Genomic DNA, 18907 nt, shown 5'->3' with positions numbered 1-18907 from the left:
TTTTGAATCATCACGTACAGTGTCTGGGCCATCAGCTGCTGTATCCTTATATCCATCTGTTTCAAACAAGGCAACTACTGTGTCCTCAAGTACAACTGATTGTAATAAGACAAAGAAAAAAGTTTCACCAGTGGCTGTGTGTGATGAAGCAGCTATTGACAAATCCTCAGTTACAGCTAGTGTGTTACCTGCAGCTAAAATTCCCCGGACAAACTGTGTATACCCTAGTGCAGCCATGACTTCAACTCCATCTGCTCCTAATACCAGTCAACTTTCAGCCCTTAGAGAAGCAGCTACTTTATCTTCTGAACCTGTAATGGATTTGAAGTGTGTTACAGTGACAGCAGCTATACCAGGGACAACTAAGGAAAGCAATGAAGCCACCGTGGTACCTTTGTCCACATCATCTGCATTGACTGATACATCGTGCAACTCTGTGCTGTCAAGAAAGGTGCATCTGCATTCTGGTACTGACCCCTTGGCAACCTCAGTGGCAGTAGCTGATCAACATATACATAGAAAAAGTACACACACACATAAACCAGAAGTACAAATGGTGACAGAGTATTGCTCGATATCAACCTCCAGAGATGACAGCTCTGTGGCAGCTAATGAAATAGCAAAGGGCAGTGCACAAAATAAAAAGAAAAGTTTAGGACATTCTATATTATTGTCACGTAAACTATCACTTAATAACCCTGGTTCATCTTCCTTTTCTTTACCCACCGTATCAGAAACCACTTCTAATGCCTTAATAACCAGTGTATCTAGAAACTCCATGTTTACTACCGGTACTACTTGTGCATATGTGACATCAAGCAAAGGATCATTGGCAACAGATGGAATCACAGTTGTTACATCCACTGTAAAAGCACCTGTGTCTTCTACCTCACTCTGCCGGGATAGGAGCAGTTCAGTATTTGGAACCCCGGGATCACACAGCTCGCCACCATCTACCATCTTGCCTGCTTCACCATGTCCCACCCCATCCTCTGTTCAAGCATGTCCTTCCACTGCCGGCTCAGACTCATCCACTTCTCTTCCAGCCTCCATCTCGGATTCCCCTCAAACTTCCCTGTCATCTTCCTCCTCCACATTAACTGTTGCTTTCACTCTGCCTTCATCATCTCCTTCTCAGCCAATAGCAACCACCCTCCCTCAGGAATCTGTTGCTCCAGCACGACTTCTTTCCACTGATTCGTCCTCTGATTCATCTGATTTTGCTGTTGGAGTGGTACCTGTGACATACTCCTCTGCTGCATCAGTAAGAGAAGAACCCACCATGCAGTTTTCATCCACCATTTCTCATGGTATTTCCCTCCCAATATCAGTCTCCTCCACACCCCTCTCCTCTCCTGTCCCCACCTCCCTCTCTGTCCTCTATGACCCTGAAAACATTGTTTTACAGGATGACATTTCATCCACCTCTGCCTTGTTAACTTTACGCCAGGATGAACTTGTAGATGTGCCTGTCAGTGTTGCACAGCTGTCCTCAGAGACACATTCCCCATCACTTGTATCACCTGTACAACCTTTACCATCATCGTCACCCACATCAATGCCTGCATCACCAGTGCCACCACCTTCATCATCACCACAGCCTCCACCATCCATATCATCTCCACCACCATCATCACCACTACCTCCACCACCACCACCCCCTCCATCTCTACCTCCACCTCCACCCCTCTCTGTTGCCATAGTAGCATCACCAAACTTGGAGCCTACAGTACCCAGTGTTGAGGCTGAGCACTCCACCACCGAACTAGTTGGCTCCCCACCACTTCAAAGGACCCCTGTAGAGGAAGAGCAGCCTTTGAGTGAAAGAAATGCAGTAGCATTTTCAGAATTGACCAGTGGACCCACCACCACCACAGTTCAGAACAACGAGAGATGCATTGTTGTCAGCAGGGATGAGGAACGCAAGGCAAAGGAGAAATGGATACTTGAATCAAGAATAGGTAAAGTATATAGCTATTGTCTTCTACTTCTAGCAAGGTGTAATGGTGGAAGGAACTAGCTTGAAGATAGCTGCAGGGTGAATTTAACTAGTTATTGTTGTACTGTACAGTACTGTATTTAATATGGTACTGTGTAGAATAGATGACTAGAATCTTAGTCATCTGGATACAGTACTTTTCTTGGTACTGGTACCGGGTATCACAGCATTTCCTTAGCTGCCAGTCATGCTCAATTATCTGTAGCACTGAATTAATTATACCACTAGACTTTGCCACTCCCAAATAATCAGAAGCTTGGACAGTCTTTATATAGAGATTCCATTCACAGCACAGCGTCATCAAATTTGAAATACTCCACTCATCACCGGCTCCAGTCCCCTTTCCACAGATCTTTTTATCTGTTAAACAACACCCTAAAGAGAGAAGTGAATGGAAGATATGTTGTAGTGCTAAGAATACTGATACAGACTCAGCCACCATTTGAGAGGGAGAGCAAGACATGGTTTGCTTTTGTACTAGCCTTTTTAAATTTATTTATTTTATTATTTTTTTCTTTTGGCGGAAATCTCGGCAATCTGCATTCCTGCCTGACAGTAAAAGAGTCACAAGCATTACCACTTGTCTCCTGACTGCATTGTCAACACCTTCTGGCTCCCACCCTTACACATTACTGTGTACTGTATACATTAGGCCTCGCTCAAAGCTGCATGAACCTGGTTGATTACCCGTCCCTGCTCTGGAGGGGCTCGGGGACAGGTATTGTTTTCACTCAGTTTGTCAGTTTGTTTGTCTGTCTGTCCATCCGTTAACAACTTTACCTGAAAACTACTGGTGCGATTTTGACTAATATTACAGGGGTGATGGGCTGTGACCTTCTGATCACCTGATAAAATTTTGGGCCAAATTAAGCCAAGGCCTAGGCTGTAGGCCTAAAAAATGTATTATTATTTTTTTTTTCAATAATTCCTTTCAAGTTCGTCATGTCGACATGAAACCAAAACCTAAAGGTGCATCTTTCAAATCTGCATCCTGTAACATGCCTCATTGCATAAGGGGGGATCACCCCCGCAGTTAGCAGTAGGGGATTCATTGTCAGGGGGGTTGGGCCTAAAATTTCAAATGGGCATAGAATTGCCAGTCTTCACCCAATTTACTCCAAATTTGATGTGTGACATCTTTTACTAGTTATCCTGTTGTGTTTATACGTCAGCACTAAAATGACTACCAGGGACAGGTTTGCTGTGCCTTAGCACCACTTCTTGTTTTATTAATATTTTGCATCAATATGTACTTTTCATGGATATGTTTTAACTGTTACTTACCTTGTTTAAAACCTCCCCCCTCCCCCCCAAAAGAAGATAGCAAATTCTGTTACTGTATTTCATTCCAGTTCACAGCATTATTTCCTCACTGAGTTTATCAGTATCCTCTGTTTCACTAATGTTACACAGTCCATGCCAGCAGACTCACTGGAACACTAAGGGTGAAGAAATAAAAAACAGTTGGACTGAAATATCCCTTCCTTGTAATATCTTCCAGGACACAGATGTGAGCCAAACTGAGTAACTGACCAACAGTTTTTAATTTTACATGTCCAGCTGACCACAGTAAGGAACTACCAGATATTATAATACCAATAAGTAAAAAATCAACTGGGTGCCTCTAAAACAATACAGTAACAGCATAACAGGTATTAATGAAACTTAAAATTATTTTGTACACTTGTACTATTCGAAAGGCGTCATAGATTGTTGATTATAAGATTTTGCGGACGCTATGTGGTCAGGAGGGAGAGATGGCAGGTAAAGTTTTGATAGGAATGAGGGGAGGGAGGGAAGGGTGTTGATAAAAGGAAGAGTGAGAGAGTGTAGGGAGAGGGAGAGAAGGAAAAAAGTGAGTGTGGGAGAGGGAGGGAGGAGAGAATTGAAGAAGGGAGTAAAGGAGAGAGGTTGGGAGGGAGGAAGTGCAGGAAAAAAGACTCGGATTTATACACAGTACTCATACTCGTTTAACACAGCTAAAACCGATAATTACAGGCAAACAACAGCAACAGTTGAGAGTTGATGTGATGCAAGCGAGTGTCTGCAAAATTCCTGCCAGTAGATGGGGTATTGAGATGTTTCTAAACTTCTGAGTTGGCGCTAACTTTGACAGCCAGTATTCATATATTTTCTCCTTAGTGTTAACATATTATTTCAGTTGATTTTCGTTATATACTATAGATAGCCATTAACAAGATATTTCTTCATGTTAGCTCATTGTAATAATCAACACTAACTAATCCGTCCATCATCCAATCCTACATTGTCCCATGTGGAGCACAGGAGACCGGGGCTAGGCAGTTGGTCCCGACATTTAAGATGAGAGTGACCAGCCTCACTCATCCCTGAGTGGCATCACATGAGCAACCAACCCCAACCATCCCTTGGATACAAACCTTCACCGGCTCAGTCCGATTGGAGCGCAATAATTACCCACTAAAACCACCAGGTGCCAAAATCTGATTATATGGTTATCACCCAGTGTAGTAAATGCTTTCCTGGTGTACAGGAAACCATTTGGCTCGTCACTCAGTGTAGAGTCACCCACAGGCTGAAGGAAGAGGAAAGAATGAAGGAAAGAAAGACAGAAGAGGGAGTGTAAAGTCACCCGTAGGCAGAAGGACAAGGAAAGAATGAAGGAAAGAAAGACAGAAGAGAATGGAAGGAATGAAGGATGGAGAGGAAAGGGCAGACACCCGAGAGCATTACTACATCGAATGAGTGGATGGTGAGCGCTCCCACCTACCACACAACACTAACTAATATTATCCAAAATCCATCATCACCACACTCGTAAAATCAAACACGAGTCATGTAGGAGGTGATTACAGGAAGCACTTTTGGATGACCAGTAAACCGAGTCTTGTTGCAGAAATGCTTATACATTTTTTTTTTTTTTTTTTTTCTGTTTTTCTCCTCGTATAAACTTGATAAATAGTTTTTTGTCTAGATTGCTCCTATATTTATTCATGATTTCATGAGAGGGTGAAAATGTTTGGACTGTGTTTGTACGAGGAAGGATTTGTCAAGGAATAGAGATTCTGTATTTCTTTCCCCTCTCAGGTGGCATGGGTGTGGATTGTCAAGATTTCCGCCGACTTTAAAAAAAAAAAAAAAAAAAAATGAATAAGCTATAGTACTGTAACTATGAAACATTTTTTGCAACTTGAAAATTTTGCTCAAGCTCCAGTAGCAACTTGTATGAACTTGTATGTTATTGGTACCATAGTTAACTAATGAATCAGTGCCTAACTTGCCATACAAAGGACTCCAGACTTTATTCCAACCTTGACAGGATAGACTTGAGACTGGAGAAGAGGGTTACGGTTTGACTCAAGACTCCACAAGAAAGACTTGGAAACATGATTTAACCCCCACCCGCCAGGTGTTGGTCGGAACTGTCTAGAAATTGGTGGCTGGATGGTGCCGGATGTTGGTCAGAACCGCACTTGTTTTCGTGCCACAGTTTGAAGTCGCCGCCACTTTATCTAGTCACCAAAAGCTAGGGAGGGACTCCCACCAGCTGAGCCAACCATACCTCAGTTGTCTCTGTGACATTGCCAGATGTAAGATGATGATTTCTTAACCCTTCTCATCTGATTCTGTTCCCGCCTCACGTGGACTTCGCCTCTTCCACCCCTGCCAAGCTTCTTTCCAACGATACTTGGAAAGGACTCAGTGATAGTGCCATAGGGCATGCCTTGGACACCACTGTGTCTAGTTTATCTAGTAATGGAGAAGTTATCACGTTGACAGCAAAGCCGTAGTCAGGGCCATGGGCAGACACAGAAATACATCCTGTTCTCGCGGCAAAAATTAGTCATTTTCCTCACATCATTACTCATCGACGCAGCGACCTACAGACCTGGAGATACTTTCATTCACAAGAAGAGTTGATGAGTACTGAGATCTTTGCATCATCAAGAAACAGACTTGCATAACTGTTCATTTCATTCACCATATCATATACTATACATATATCAGGAACATTACGAGCATTGCACTGAGCCCTGCAGGACTCCACTTGTTGCTTCCCTCTGCCCTGACATCTTTTCCTTTATTACTGTCCTCATCTTTTAGTCTCTCATGAAGTCTGTCATCCACTCCAAGAGGTTCCCCTTCAGTCTTCCTATGTGCTCCAATTTCCACATTATTTGCTTATGGGGTATCTTGTCAAAGGCATTCGAAAGGAGGAGGTGGTGACAGAATCGGTAGTCTGCAGTCCTAACAGACCCATGTTCGAATCCCCACTGGGGCAGGGAACAGTTTAAGGGTTTGAATTTCATAAAAGCAGACACTACTGATCTACCAAAAGACCCGCTGACATATTGTAAAAGTACCCCCGCTAATACCAATACAGTACACCAGTCCTGTATGAGATAGCTCTAGTATGTATTTAATATGGACAGTGGGTGTTAGCACTGAAGTGGTGACATGTGGAGGTTTGTGATATGCAGGAGGACTACTGGACCATGGGAGTTGGCTGTAAAGCCTATACTCAGAGTTGGACAAAAAAAAAAAATAATAATAATCTAAGTACACACAGTCCACTCAACTCTCTTTCCTGTAACATATCAGTTGTCCGTGAATGGAAGCTCGATAAATCAGAGACACATGACCTTCCATTTCTGAATCCAAACTGACTTTCTGCCAAAATGTCCATCCTCCAGATAGCTAATCCACCTGTCTTTCAAGATTCTTTCACACAATTTTGCAACCATGTTGGTCACAAATTGATTCCTTCCTTGTGTTTCAGGGGCTCTTCCTTATTTCCTCCTTGTAGATTGGCCCACTTCCATTCCCGAGGCACTTTTCCTTCTTCACACAATTAAACCGTGAATCTTATCCACCAATTTTTCTCTGCATTCCTTCAGTATCCAATTAGAGATCCCATCAGGCCCTGGGGCCTTCATTACAGCCTGAGTTTCCAGTAATTTACACACTTCCTGCACTTCCACTTTTATCTCTTTTAACACTGCATTTCTAGTCACTCCCTCCCCCTCCACAAAATCACTTTCCTTGGTGAAAACTGATTGGAAACTTTTGTTCATTATTTCAGCTTGCATAACCACATCTTTATAGACCTCTTCTTCTACTTTCAGCTTATTGATTCCTTCCCTGTGTTTCAGTTTGCCTTTGACAAACTTATAAAACAGTTTAGGTTCCACCTTACATTTGCTGACTATATGTCTTTCAAAATTTTTTTCTTCCTCTCTGTGGATTTTTGTATACTTGTTTCTAGTTTTTTTTGTATACTCTGCCTTTGTTCTGTTGTTACCTCTCTTTAGCCATTTGTTCCATGCTGCATCCCTTTCTCTTTTTGCTATTATACACCTTCTGTTGAACCAGTCCTTTTCCTAGTTTTCTCTCCCACTTACTCATGGCATATATTTTTCCACACCTGAGTTGTAAAGGCCAAGGAAGATATCCCGTTTCTTCTATGTATCTCTGAACTCTCTCCAATCTGCATCTTCAAAAAATTTCCTCAGTCCTGTAAAGTTTGCTTTCCCAGCATTGTATCTTCCATGCCTGTATGGCTCATCTCTTGGTGCCATGTTCCCTTTTGTCATTGTGTGTGTGTGTGTGTGTGTGTGTGTGTGCGTGTGCGTGTGTGTGTGTGCATGCATGCACATGCATGCACTCATGGAGAGAAAGACTCAAGTTCATACCTGTCTGCCACAGCTCCTTGACGGAAAACCACTGTCTTAGGCATTTGTGTCGAGCTTCATTCTAACGTTAGTGATGTAACATTATGTTCTAAATGTTTCGTATGTTTTAGTTCAAGCATTTTACCATATAAGACAGTCAGTAGAGTGTGGGTTACGACCATATCTCTGAAAAATGATCATCATTACAATGTTAGTTCACACCTAAAATGTTAGAGTAATAAGTGCTAGAGTCTGTGATCATTAGGTAAAATGAACATTTACCAGGATATGTTTTTCATTACTCAGCCAAGTCCGATACAATTCCAATAATTGGATAATTTTTCCCTTCTGATACCAATGTAAATCTACTTTTGCTTGCCGATTTACAACACCAAGGAAGAGGTTTGTAGTTCTTCCATATTGTTTAGTGTTTTAGGAGGATGGTTATAGAGGAGATACAGCAGTATAAAATGTTGGGTAGATTACAAGATGTAACCTTTTTTGAGATCATGTGGTCCAACCAAGGCTGGAGGAAATTTCTATTGGAGATATGAATCATGAATATTTTAGTGGGTTTGTTAGGTGGAGATGAATAATGTGGCAGCAGATGTCAAAACTGGCTTACATGCAAATATTATAAATGGCTAGAAGCAAAACTTTGGGAGCTGTTACCCCTATTTGCAGTGAAGTAAGTCTATGTACAGGGGAAATTATAAGTGGTGTGCATGAGAGCATAGTAGTATAGCAGCAGGAGTATTTAGAGATGACATTCATAGATTATGACAATAAATTGGATGCTTGAATGTTGAAAGTTATTGAAGTTATGTCACAGGTAGGCTAGTACAGACCTGCACTAAGAAGGGAGAGCCCTTGTGGATAGACCAAGAAAAGCATGAGATGGTATTCCAAGAAGGGCATTATGGTTAGAGGATGCAGTCAGCAAGTTGTGGGAGACTATGCAGCTTTGAAAGAAACCATAGGTAAGTAAAACTGACCCATGTAAGCATGGAACACTGCCTTTCAGAATGTAAGCTTTTTCTTTAGTGTGGTTGGAACACTTCCTTTCAAAGTACGCACAGTACCCTGTGTAGGATGGTTGGATAAATGTGAGGTTAACGAAGCTGAGCTTCAGTGTTGTTTACAGTTCCAGTGGCAGGGTCATCTGTAGGGAAGGGTGTGCTGCGACGAGCAGGACCATACTTGCTGGGGCCACGCATTGGCAACTCTCCTGTCAGGTCCATTGTCCAGTGCCTTGCACGGAAGGAACATACAGGTGTGGTATACATTCTGACCTCTTTGTGTACAGAAATACGTAACATCATTTTTTATGGAGACTAGTAGTGCAAAGATAGCAGTGAAGGATTTACCCTGATGGGAAAGACAAGATACAGGCTCTAAGATTTCCTTTTCCTTTAGACCCATTTCCATTCACTGACACCACTTTTATGCATGTATCAGAATTGACTCGCAATAAAACTGATGGTACAGTAACTTTAAATAAAAGTCAATGGAATCACTAGATGGCTTAGAAATATAGTAAATGTAAAGGAAGAAAATTGACTTTGTTACTTATTTTATCAGCCCTTGCCTTTTTTTTTTTTTTTTTTTTTTTTTTTTTTTTTTTAATGTGACCAACTCTGGGCATAGGCTTCACAGCCTGCTTTCAAGGCCCAGTAGTCCTCCTATGTACCGCACACCTCTACATGTCACCACTTCGGCGCTAACACCCACCATCCATACCTGAATACATGCTAGGGCTGTCTCATACAGGACTGGTGTATAGGTATTAGCGGTGGTATTTTTACAACATGTTGGCGGGCCTTCTGGTAGATCAGTAAAGTCTGATTTTTCTGAAATTCAAATCCTTAAACTGTTCCCTGCCTCAGCGGGATTTGAACCCGGGTCCGTCAGGACTGCAGGCCAACTCTCTACCGATTGAGCCACCGCCTCCCCCAAATAATTTAAATATTCCGAGGATTCGAACCAGCGCTTGCAACTGCGTGAGTAGAGCAGCTTACCAAGTGAGCCATTTAGATGTTCAGTCATTTTTTTTTTCCAAACCTTACCATAATCTTCAATCAATAAGAGAGCGATGGTATATATTGAAGGCTTAACCCTTTAACCGCGGGTATTGTTTTGCCCCGACTGTCCTCTCCCGCGGGGGTTTCAGCCAAAATGTAAACAAACTTTAAACCTTTATAACTCTGCACAGAATTAATCTAGAACAAAAAATAAGGTACCATTAGAAAGTACTAACCTTCGGCTTTGCAATGATGTAGGTTTCATGATTTCGTTGACTATCACTGGATGGGCAGTGCCGTTAGAAGTGAGCGGTCTAAAATCACTATTTTTCGCTCACACACCATCACCTTCGCTCACACATCATTACCAAATGCCAACCTCATTCTGATAATAATACTATAATAATATATGAACACTGCACATACGATAAACACCCACTCTGTGTTCACTGAGGCAGGTAAAAGACACTGTAATTGCCCGCACTTCACTGCCACATCAGCGGTGTTGTAATCACTATTTTTCGTTCACACACCATTACCAAATGCCAACCTCATTCTGATAATAATACTATAAACATATATGAACACTGCACATACGATAAACACCCACCCTGTGTTCACTGAGGCAGGTAAAAGGCACTGTAATTGCCCGCACTTCACTGCCACATCAGCGGTGTTGTAATCACTATTTTTCGCTCACACACCATTACCAAATGCCAACCTCATTCTGATAATAATACTATAAACATATATGAACACTGCACATACGATAAACACCCACTCTGTGTTCACTGAGGCAGGTAAAAGGCACTGTAATTGCCTGCACTTCACTGCCACATCAGCAGTGTTGTCACTCACACAGCTGGACAGATACTGATGCGTGTTGGTCAGGGGTGGGGTGGGGGGCCCAGGGGGTGGGAGGTGGGGGCCCAGGGGGTGGGAGGAGGGAGGTGGGGGTCGGCTGGAGTGAAAGAACTTAATAGCTACTCTCCCTTGAAACAATTGGCGCACGGAAAAAACGCGGGGTATTCAAAATATTCACAAACATTCGAGAATGACACCCGCGGTTTGGTCCAGTTTTTGCTGTGTCATTCTGAGATGACACCCGCGGTTAAAGGGTTAAAGCACGTGTAAAGAAGTACTGTACTGGGTATTGACACACTTGTAAATTATAGCCGTTTTGTTCTGGTTTTTCTAATTTTCCCATCAGGATGAATATCCATAAAAATAGAGAGACAAGCCTTTTCTTTTTTGCTGTATATGCATTGATATACAGGTATCAGTTTATTATAAAATATGGCTGCATTAAGTAAATTTAGGGGCAAAAGCTGTCCTGTTATAGCACCCTGTTTATTTGACACTTGAGCATGTCTGTTGCATTTCTCATTTACACATCATATTAGTGGTATGTGATGATGACCATCATTCACTCACCTAATGTAGTGCTGCCTATTTCTTCCCCTTTCTCAGTCTGTCTTTGTGTCTGATCTCCTCTCTTTCTACTTCTCCCTTTCCTTTCTGTCACTGTTTATTACTCCTCTTTCCACTTTAGGCAAGAAGCTTAATGGTTTCCTGTAACCCCAGAAAGTATTTACAGGCTGAGTGGTAGCAGTATAACCAAATAACCTAACAGGGTGAAGATGTGTTATTGTACCATTTAGCTTGCATACACCTTAGATGTTAAATAGGGATTGCTGTGAGGTTATATGCAGACTGTATACAGTACTTCACATCAGTAGTGTACTTAGCATATGTGGTGTGTTTTACACTACCTTGGACAGTTTTGTGTATTTTATCATTACAGCAACTGTCCTCTTATGAGGTACATGATTAGGCTGATTAAAGTTGATTGTTGGCTACCACCAACCTTTGGATGTACTACTGTGTGGTTGAAATATGGCCAGACGCTTGGTAACAAGCCACTAGAAACTCTGTTGCATGTCAACAGGATCCAAGCTGAGAGCCTTACATTGTTCGTATCATGTTGTATCATTTATAAAGGCTTCGGCATGCTTGCATGTGTTGGCCTTTGTCACCTAATGGAAACTCTCCATGCTGCTCGATCTCTGGCACCCCTCCTATCAGTCCCTTATCCTTTAGGTCACACTTTCTGCACTCTATGACCTCATCCCAGGTCTTTTTTGGTATGCTGCTCACAACCCTGAGGTAAAAATAGTCTTGTTGCTTTTAATGCAGCAAAGACTCAACTCTTACACCTATCAACCTGACAGAATCTTCCACAGGTGTACCCACTAATGTTTAATAATATTCAGCTTAATCCTGGATCATCCTTGAATATGCTTGGGGTTTCATTTACTTGGGACTTATCTTGGAAAGATCATATTACATCTCTTGTAAAATCTGCTTCCAAGAGATTAGGTGTGCTAAGCCGACTCCATTCCTTCTTTACCCCTGCACAATTGTTGACTCTATACAGGGATTTTATCTGCCCCTGTGTGGAGTACAACTCACATGTGTGAGGAGGTTCCCCACATACAGCTCTTCTCAATAGGGTGGAGTCAAAGGCTTTTCGTCTAATTAACTCTCCACCTCTTACTGGCTCCCTTCAACCTCTGTCTCTTCGCTGCACTGTTGCATCTTTATCTCTTTTCTATTGTTACTTCAATGGTCACTGCTTCTCTGAACTGTCTGCTTGCATTCCTCCACCTCTTCGATAGGTGCATAACACCCGTCTAGCAGCAAACTCTCATCCCTCTTCTGTCCAACTCTCTAATGCAAGAGTTAACTGTTACTCCCAGTCCTTCATTTGTGCAACAGGTCAGCTCTGGAACAGTCTCCCCCTGTCTGTATTTCGTGCTTCCTATGATCTCCGGTCTTTCAAATATAGTGTGTCCAAGCATCTCGAAATGATCGGATCTTGAATTTGGCTCTCTCTTGTATTTTATTTTTCTCTTGGAAGGAACAGTTATTGTGGGCTCGTGGCCTTTGGTTCCTTCTTCTTAGCACAAAAAAAAAGTAAATAAATAAATTAAAAAAAACCTAACCCTGACATTCACACTTCTCACTTTCTGTACCCAACCTCCATCCTTTCCACATGCCCAAACCATCTCAATCAGCCCCTCCTCATCACAGTACCAGTACACTCCAGTCCCATTCTTCCTCTAACTCTTCAGTTATCAACCTAGCCCTCCCAGGCCTCACATTCAAGGATGCATTGCACATCCATCCAATCATTGTAATTTCTGTATGTTTGAGCCTATGAATATCCACTTCCTTTCCTGCCCAGGCCTCACTACCGTACAGCATTGCATATCAACATTCCTAACATATGCCACATATAAATATCTCTCAGCATGGAGGGAGAGCCCTGTCAATGTCAGGAGAGGCAACAGCTTCCTGAACTTCTTCCTAAACCCCTTGCTCTATCCATAGAGCTAGCTCTGACCCCACATCCAGCACATAACATGTCCCTCTCACCCCCCAAATGACAAAACTCTTCCCCACACTCAAGAGACCAACAAGAATAATCCTTTCACACTAGAGACTCACAGGCAGGAATATTCCTTTCACACATGCCAAATTCTGTGTATACTCTCCCTGACACACTGCAAACGTGAATTCAGCATTATCACATCGTCTGCCTCTAATACCACTGCATCTCTTATGCACCGACTTATCACAAACACTACACGAGATGGCATTACTTCCCACGCCCTTGTGGCAAATCACACGTGGCCACTCTCCCACTTCTTTAACAGTACCGCCTCCAGCCCTAGATAACATCGCTTTTTCTTTATCTGCATTTATTCCTAAGCCCTTGTGCCCCATACCATTTCTCCACTTCCTAAATCTTTTCTCCATCTCCCTACCATTTTCTCCAGTTAACACCAGATCATTAACATACATCTCCCATGGGAGTCCATTTCTGTAGTCACATGAGATAAACAACAAAGGGCTCAAGACTGACCCCTGATGTGGACCAACATTCACAGAAAACCCATCATTCAAATCTCCATTCACCCTTGCCTGAGTATGAACAGCCACATACATACCCATAAACACCCTAACCAGCACTCCTCGATCCTAAGCTTTCTCATTGCCCTCTTCACCACCTATCTAGGGACTCTGTCAAATGTCCTCTCCAAATCATCAGAAACAAAGTACAGGTACAGATTCCTTTTCTTTCCTATATACTGAATTTTTCCAGAAGCTGTTGAACAATGAATATGGCATCAGTGGTCTCTTTGCCTGGCATAAACCCAAACTGCATCTCATCAATATGCACCCTTCTCTAATCATACCCTTTAGAACTCTTTCCGTTACCATCATTGTCTGGTCCAAAAGCTTTATGCCTCTATAATTTCCTCTTTCCAAGGCATCACCCTTCCCCTTGTACACATTTACAGTAACACTCTTCAGCCAATCATCTGGGACAACACACGCATATATAATCGTATTTATCAAGTCAGTGACTAATCTCACGCCTATATCTCCTGAGGCTTTCATCATTTCAGCAGTCAACCCAAACACACCTGCTGCCTTCCCCACCTGCATCCTGCCTGTTGCCTTGCTCACAGTAGCAGCATCAGTCAAAGGCCAAGTGCCAAACACTGGATCTGCTGGCTTCAAACCTTCCTTGTCCCGGTCAAACTCCTCATTCAACAACTGGTTGTAATGCTTTCTCCAGGCATCTTTAATATGCCCAGTGTTCATCACTACCTTTCCTTCATGATTCTTCACACATCACTCACCCATGATATCTCTGTTTTCCCTCCTCATCTGATTTGCCACCTTTGCCACCTTAAACATCATATTCTTCCTTTCAGCACTATTTAGGTTATCAAATAAAAGCCTCTGAGACTCAGACTTTGCCCTGCAAACCTCTTTTCTAGCCCTACACTTGTTAGCTAAGTATTCCTCTTTGTTACCATCCTTTTTCCATTCCTTGAGAAGCCTTCTTTTCTCCTTAATTGCCCCTTCTACACCCTTACCCCACCACCAAGTTATTTTATGTCTTGGTGTTCCCCTTGCCCATACACACACTGAATCAGTAACTCTCAGGAGGTTGTTCTTGAGAGCTCTGTACTGCCCATAACACTTCTGTCAATGGCTCCCAGTTCAGCCACCACTCTTCTCATCTTGCTTTAGAAGGCATCCCTTACTGTTTGGTTTGTCAACTTCCATATTTTTCTCCTAGGTGCATAGGCCTAGTTCTTTGTCATCACCGACTTCTTAAGCACCATGTCACATATTGATAACTTGTGTTGCTGCACACACTCCCTGCTCCCTATAATTTTAACACACTCCTCACCCCCTATAAAATTAACATCCTTCACTAACCTCCTGTCAGCCCTCCTGACTAGGCAATAGTTTATCTGGCTGCTGTTTCTGGGGTCCACATACCTGTAGGTAATCATCTTATTCCCTCTTTTCCTTTAATGTGTGTTGCACACAATCATGTTCATCAGTCCATCCATCCATCATCCAATCCTATATTACCCCATGAGGAGCGTAGGAGCCTGGGGCTAGGCAAGTTGGTCCTGACGTTTAAGATGAGAGTGACTAACCTTACTCATCCCTGAGTGGCATTATTGTAAGCAAAAAACCCCAGCCACCCCTTGGATATAAACCTGCACTGGCTCAATCCAATTGGAGCACCTTAATCACTCGCTAAACCACCAGGCGCCATAATTTGATTATGTGGTTACCACCCAGCTTAGTAAAGGGTTTCCTGGTGTACAGGAAACCATTTGGCTTGTCACTTAGTGTAGAGTCACCCACAGGCAGAAGGAAGAGGAAAGAATGAAGGAAAGAAAGACAGAAGAGGGAGTTTAAAGTCACCCGTAGGTGGAAGGAGGAGGAAAGAATGAAGGACAGAAAAACAGAAGTGGAAGGAAGGAAGAGAGGAGAGGGCAGACACCCAAAGCAGCACTACATTGAGTGAGTGGATGGTGAGTGCCCCTACCTACTACATTCCGAAACTCAAGTATCATTTCCCATTTCTTATTTCTTGTACCATATACACATCCCCCATGTACTCCTTCTTTACCTTGAGCTGCATCACCTACTCGACCATTTGAGTCACCTCCCCAAACTACCAGTACAGTAATCCCTTCACTATCCTATGTAATAGAGCCAAAGGCATGTCCGGGAAGTGGGTCCGTCCAGATAGTGGGCCCCTGCCTCCTAGATCGGTACTTATGGACCCTAACCCAGCCTAACTCAGAAGACCACTTACATAACTCTCTACCAGACATGCATAGCACCTATTGAAGACCCTATTTACACAAGTAAGAGACAGAAAGCATGAAATAAATGAAAAGGAACCAGAGAATGAGGAATTAGAAGTGAGTATGGAAAACTTTTTGCAGTGTACAGGGTACTTACAACACGTCTGTGGTCGTTCGTTACGAAGGTTAACCTGCCTCCTCTAAGGCTCTGGCAGTGGTGAAAATGCTCTTGAAGCATGTACAGTAATCCAGTGTTGTGCTGCACTTAATTCTTTGCACTATGAGTTACAATTGTTTAACACTGCACTTTCTCTTCTTGATTGCACCACGCCAGTTTCAACCGCCAGTTTACACTCTGTACTTAATCTTTGTACTCTGAATTCTAATTTCATAACGCTGCACAACATTGCAAATTCCCATGTGGTCTAGTGGCGAGGTATTGCAGTTTATTCACTGTTTATTCACAAAAACAAGCACATGCGACATCCACTGAATGAGTGGCTAGTCAGGATGGTAGTTAGATGGTAACTGGGGAGGGATGGGGGAAGCAAGCAGTGAGCACAAACACAGCTGTTTGGTGCCGCGTGCCAGTTTCGAGGTACGGTTGAAAAAAATGCTAGATTTTTTTTTTTTTTTGGGGGGGGGCCTTCAAAGACCCGGGCCCAAAATGTTCGGTAAGTGGGGAGTCCGGATATTGGGTGTCTGGATAGTACAGGGATTACTGTACAATCTCATCATCCCCGATACCACTTACTACACGTATTAAGCCATCCCAGACTCGATCCTTCTCTCCCTCATCCAAGCCTGCCTGTGGAGCATACACCGATATAAATGAAAACATTATCTCACCAAACAAAATTTTCACTACTGTTGTCCTTTCACTTTCATTACATTCATGACATATTCCACCCATTTCATCTTAACCAACACACGTGCATCACCATATCCATCTACCCTACCCTGCCAGAATAACTTGTAATGACAGTCCCTCCTAACAGTCATTCTGGCTGATCCTCCCGTATATCTTACTTCTTGCACACATCCAACATCCACCCACCTCCTACTCAACATGTCAGCTACTTCCCCTGCTCTGCCCCTCAAACTTCTCCCTCAGGCTTGCTTTGATTCCCTTTCTTCTTTGTCATAATTGATAAAAATAATGGGGAGAGACAGACCACAGGCCCCATACCTGCACAGTCCTAGGTTTAGGCATGGGATCTGGGACCCATAACCCACCAGTCATGACCAGTGGCTGTGGCAGAAGCCTCTGGGCACCCTGCCAGGGCAGCTACAGACACCCCCTCCAAGAGCGCCTTGGCACTGTAACTGCCCCGCCAATATACACCCATTGATAAGGCAGCCTCCTGGGGTGCTGCTTCCTGGTTCAGGCCCCTCTCTGTTGGGCAGAAGGGCAGCCTGGGAACCATAATGCCCTGTACCCTCTAGCATAGGTTCGAGCCCCATCCCATCTTAGCCCCAGAATCTGTGCTGGCGGAGCCCTCGTCACACCTATCCACCACTAGGTAGTGAGGGCAAAGTTTACTGACCACGTGCCCTTGCTGGTGTCAACCCATGTGACGAAGTGGAGTACGTTGTGTGATATGTAAAACACATATGGTGTAGTGCGTAAGAGAGTTAGAGGAAGTGTTTGGGAGAGTATGTTGCTCTACTCACCATGTTAGTGTCACACTTAAGAGGTCAGCAAAGTGGGATGGTCAGATATTGTGGTAGCCTGTGAAACAGGAACTTCAGCTCTCCATATCACCAACATTCCCATTCCCCTTGGGAGCACCATCCTGATTGGCTGGTGCTACAGCCTACTCCCTACATCTACATTTACTCTCAAACCTTTGTGCCCCATTCTGTCTCTCCACTTCCTGAATCTTTCATCCATCTCTGTTTCATTCTCTGCAATCAGCACCAAGTCACCAGCATACATCCCCCATGGGAGTCCATTTCTAAAGTCAGGTAAGAAAGCTTCAAGCACCATGGCAAACAATAAGGGACTCAAGACTGACCCTTGATGCATGCCAGCATTCACAGAAAACACATCACTCAAATTGTGAGTGCCCACATACATAGCCATAACCACTCTAAACAGCCACTCCCCAAATCCAAGCTTTCTCATTGCTTACTTCACCACCTCCCCAGGGAGTCTGTCAGTGGGCTTCTCCAAATCATCAAAACAAAGTACAGGTCCCATTTCTTTCCAATATATTACTCCTGAAGCTGATGGACAGTTAATTTGGCATCAGTGGTCCCTTTACCTGGCATAAACTCAAATTGTATCTCATCAGTATTCAGTCTTTCTTTAATCATACCTTCTAGGACTCTTTCAGTTACTAAAAATCATAGTACACATCTGAGATGTCTTTTTTCTCAATAGGTCCCAGCAACTGTTGGGAAGTAATTAGCTAGTTTTGGCACTTGATTTAGCTTGCAGTCCATAGAATACATCAGCTGTACTGTGGTCAGCCTTAATACCATATGGGGATTCCTTAAGAGGACACATGATATCATTTGAATTGATTGATCGATTGATTGATTAAATGCCAGTGTCATAGTAATATAATGGCTAGTGTAAATGGATGTTTGTTCAACAGACAACTTCTATCAGGTGAAGATTCTTACTGTGCGAGGGAGTGGTGAGGAGACTCAGGATGATCGGCAGGGGAAGATGTTGTTGCACACCGAACATTCACTTCTCTCGCTTCTGGTGGGCCAGCGAGGTGTCATCCAACACCATGGATTGTTCCAGGTTAGCATGGTCATTAAGAGGATCCTCCATGAAATGATGTTACTGTCAGCACTCACATGGGAGTGAAACCTGGCCCAAGAATGACAGAATTTTCTGATTTACAAGGTGTAGAAATTACCTTTTTTTTAGAACAGCTGCAGGCATAATCAGGGTAGAGGGTGTAAGTACAAGTAATAGATAAATCTATGAGTACTTTGGAATGAAGGAACAGGTGGTAAAGAGTGAGATATGGATAATTGAATGGATAAAAAGAAAATATAGTACAGTACATCCCCACAGTACTCAAG

At 43.1% G+C, this 18907-nt stretch overlaps 1 protein-coding gene across 1 annotated transcript in view; it reads left to right on the top strand.

The window, feature by feature from the left end:
* The first annotated feature begins 235 nt into the window (after positions 1 to 235).
* LOC145406021 (uncharacterized) overlaps positions 236 to 18907 on the top strand; it is a 52278-nt gene continuing 33606 nt past the window's right edge. Inside the window, exons 1-4 of the mRNA XM_080277208.1 lie at positions 236 to 1475; positions 1731 to 1973; positions 8801 to 8923; positions 18466 to 18620. Coding sequence (XP_080133334.1) covers positions 236 to 1475; positions 1731 to 1973; positions 8801 to 8923; positions 18466 to 18620 — 1761 coding nt within the window. The remainder of the gene's footprint in view (positions 1476 to 1730; positions 1974 to 8800; positions 8924 to 18465; positions 18621 to 18907) is intronic.

This window comes from Coenobita brevimanus, chromosome 69 (genome assembly GCF_032717465.1).
Source record: "Coenobita brevimanus isolate Jiangsu-jjx chromosome 69, ASM3271746v2, whole genome shotgun sequence".
Lineage (NCBI taxonomy): Eukaryota > Metazoa > Arthropoda > Malacostraca > Decapoda > Coenobitidae > Coenobita > Coenobita brevimanus.
Note: the sequence above shows the minus strand (reverse complement) of the source record. Positions and strands in the feature narration are given on the sequence as shown.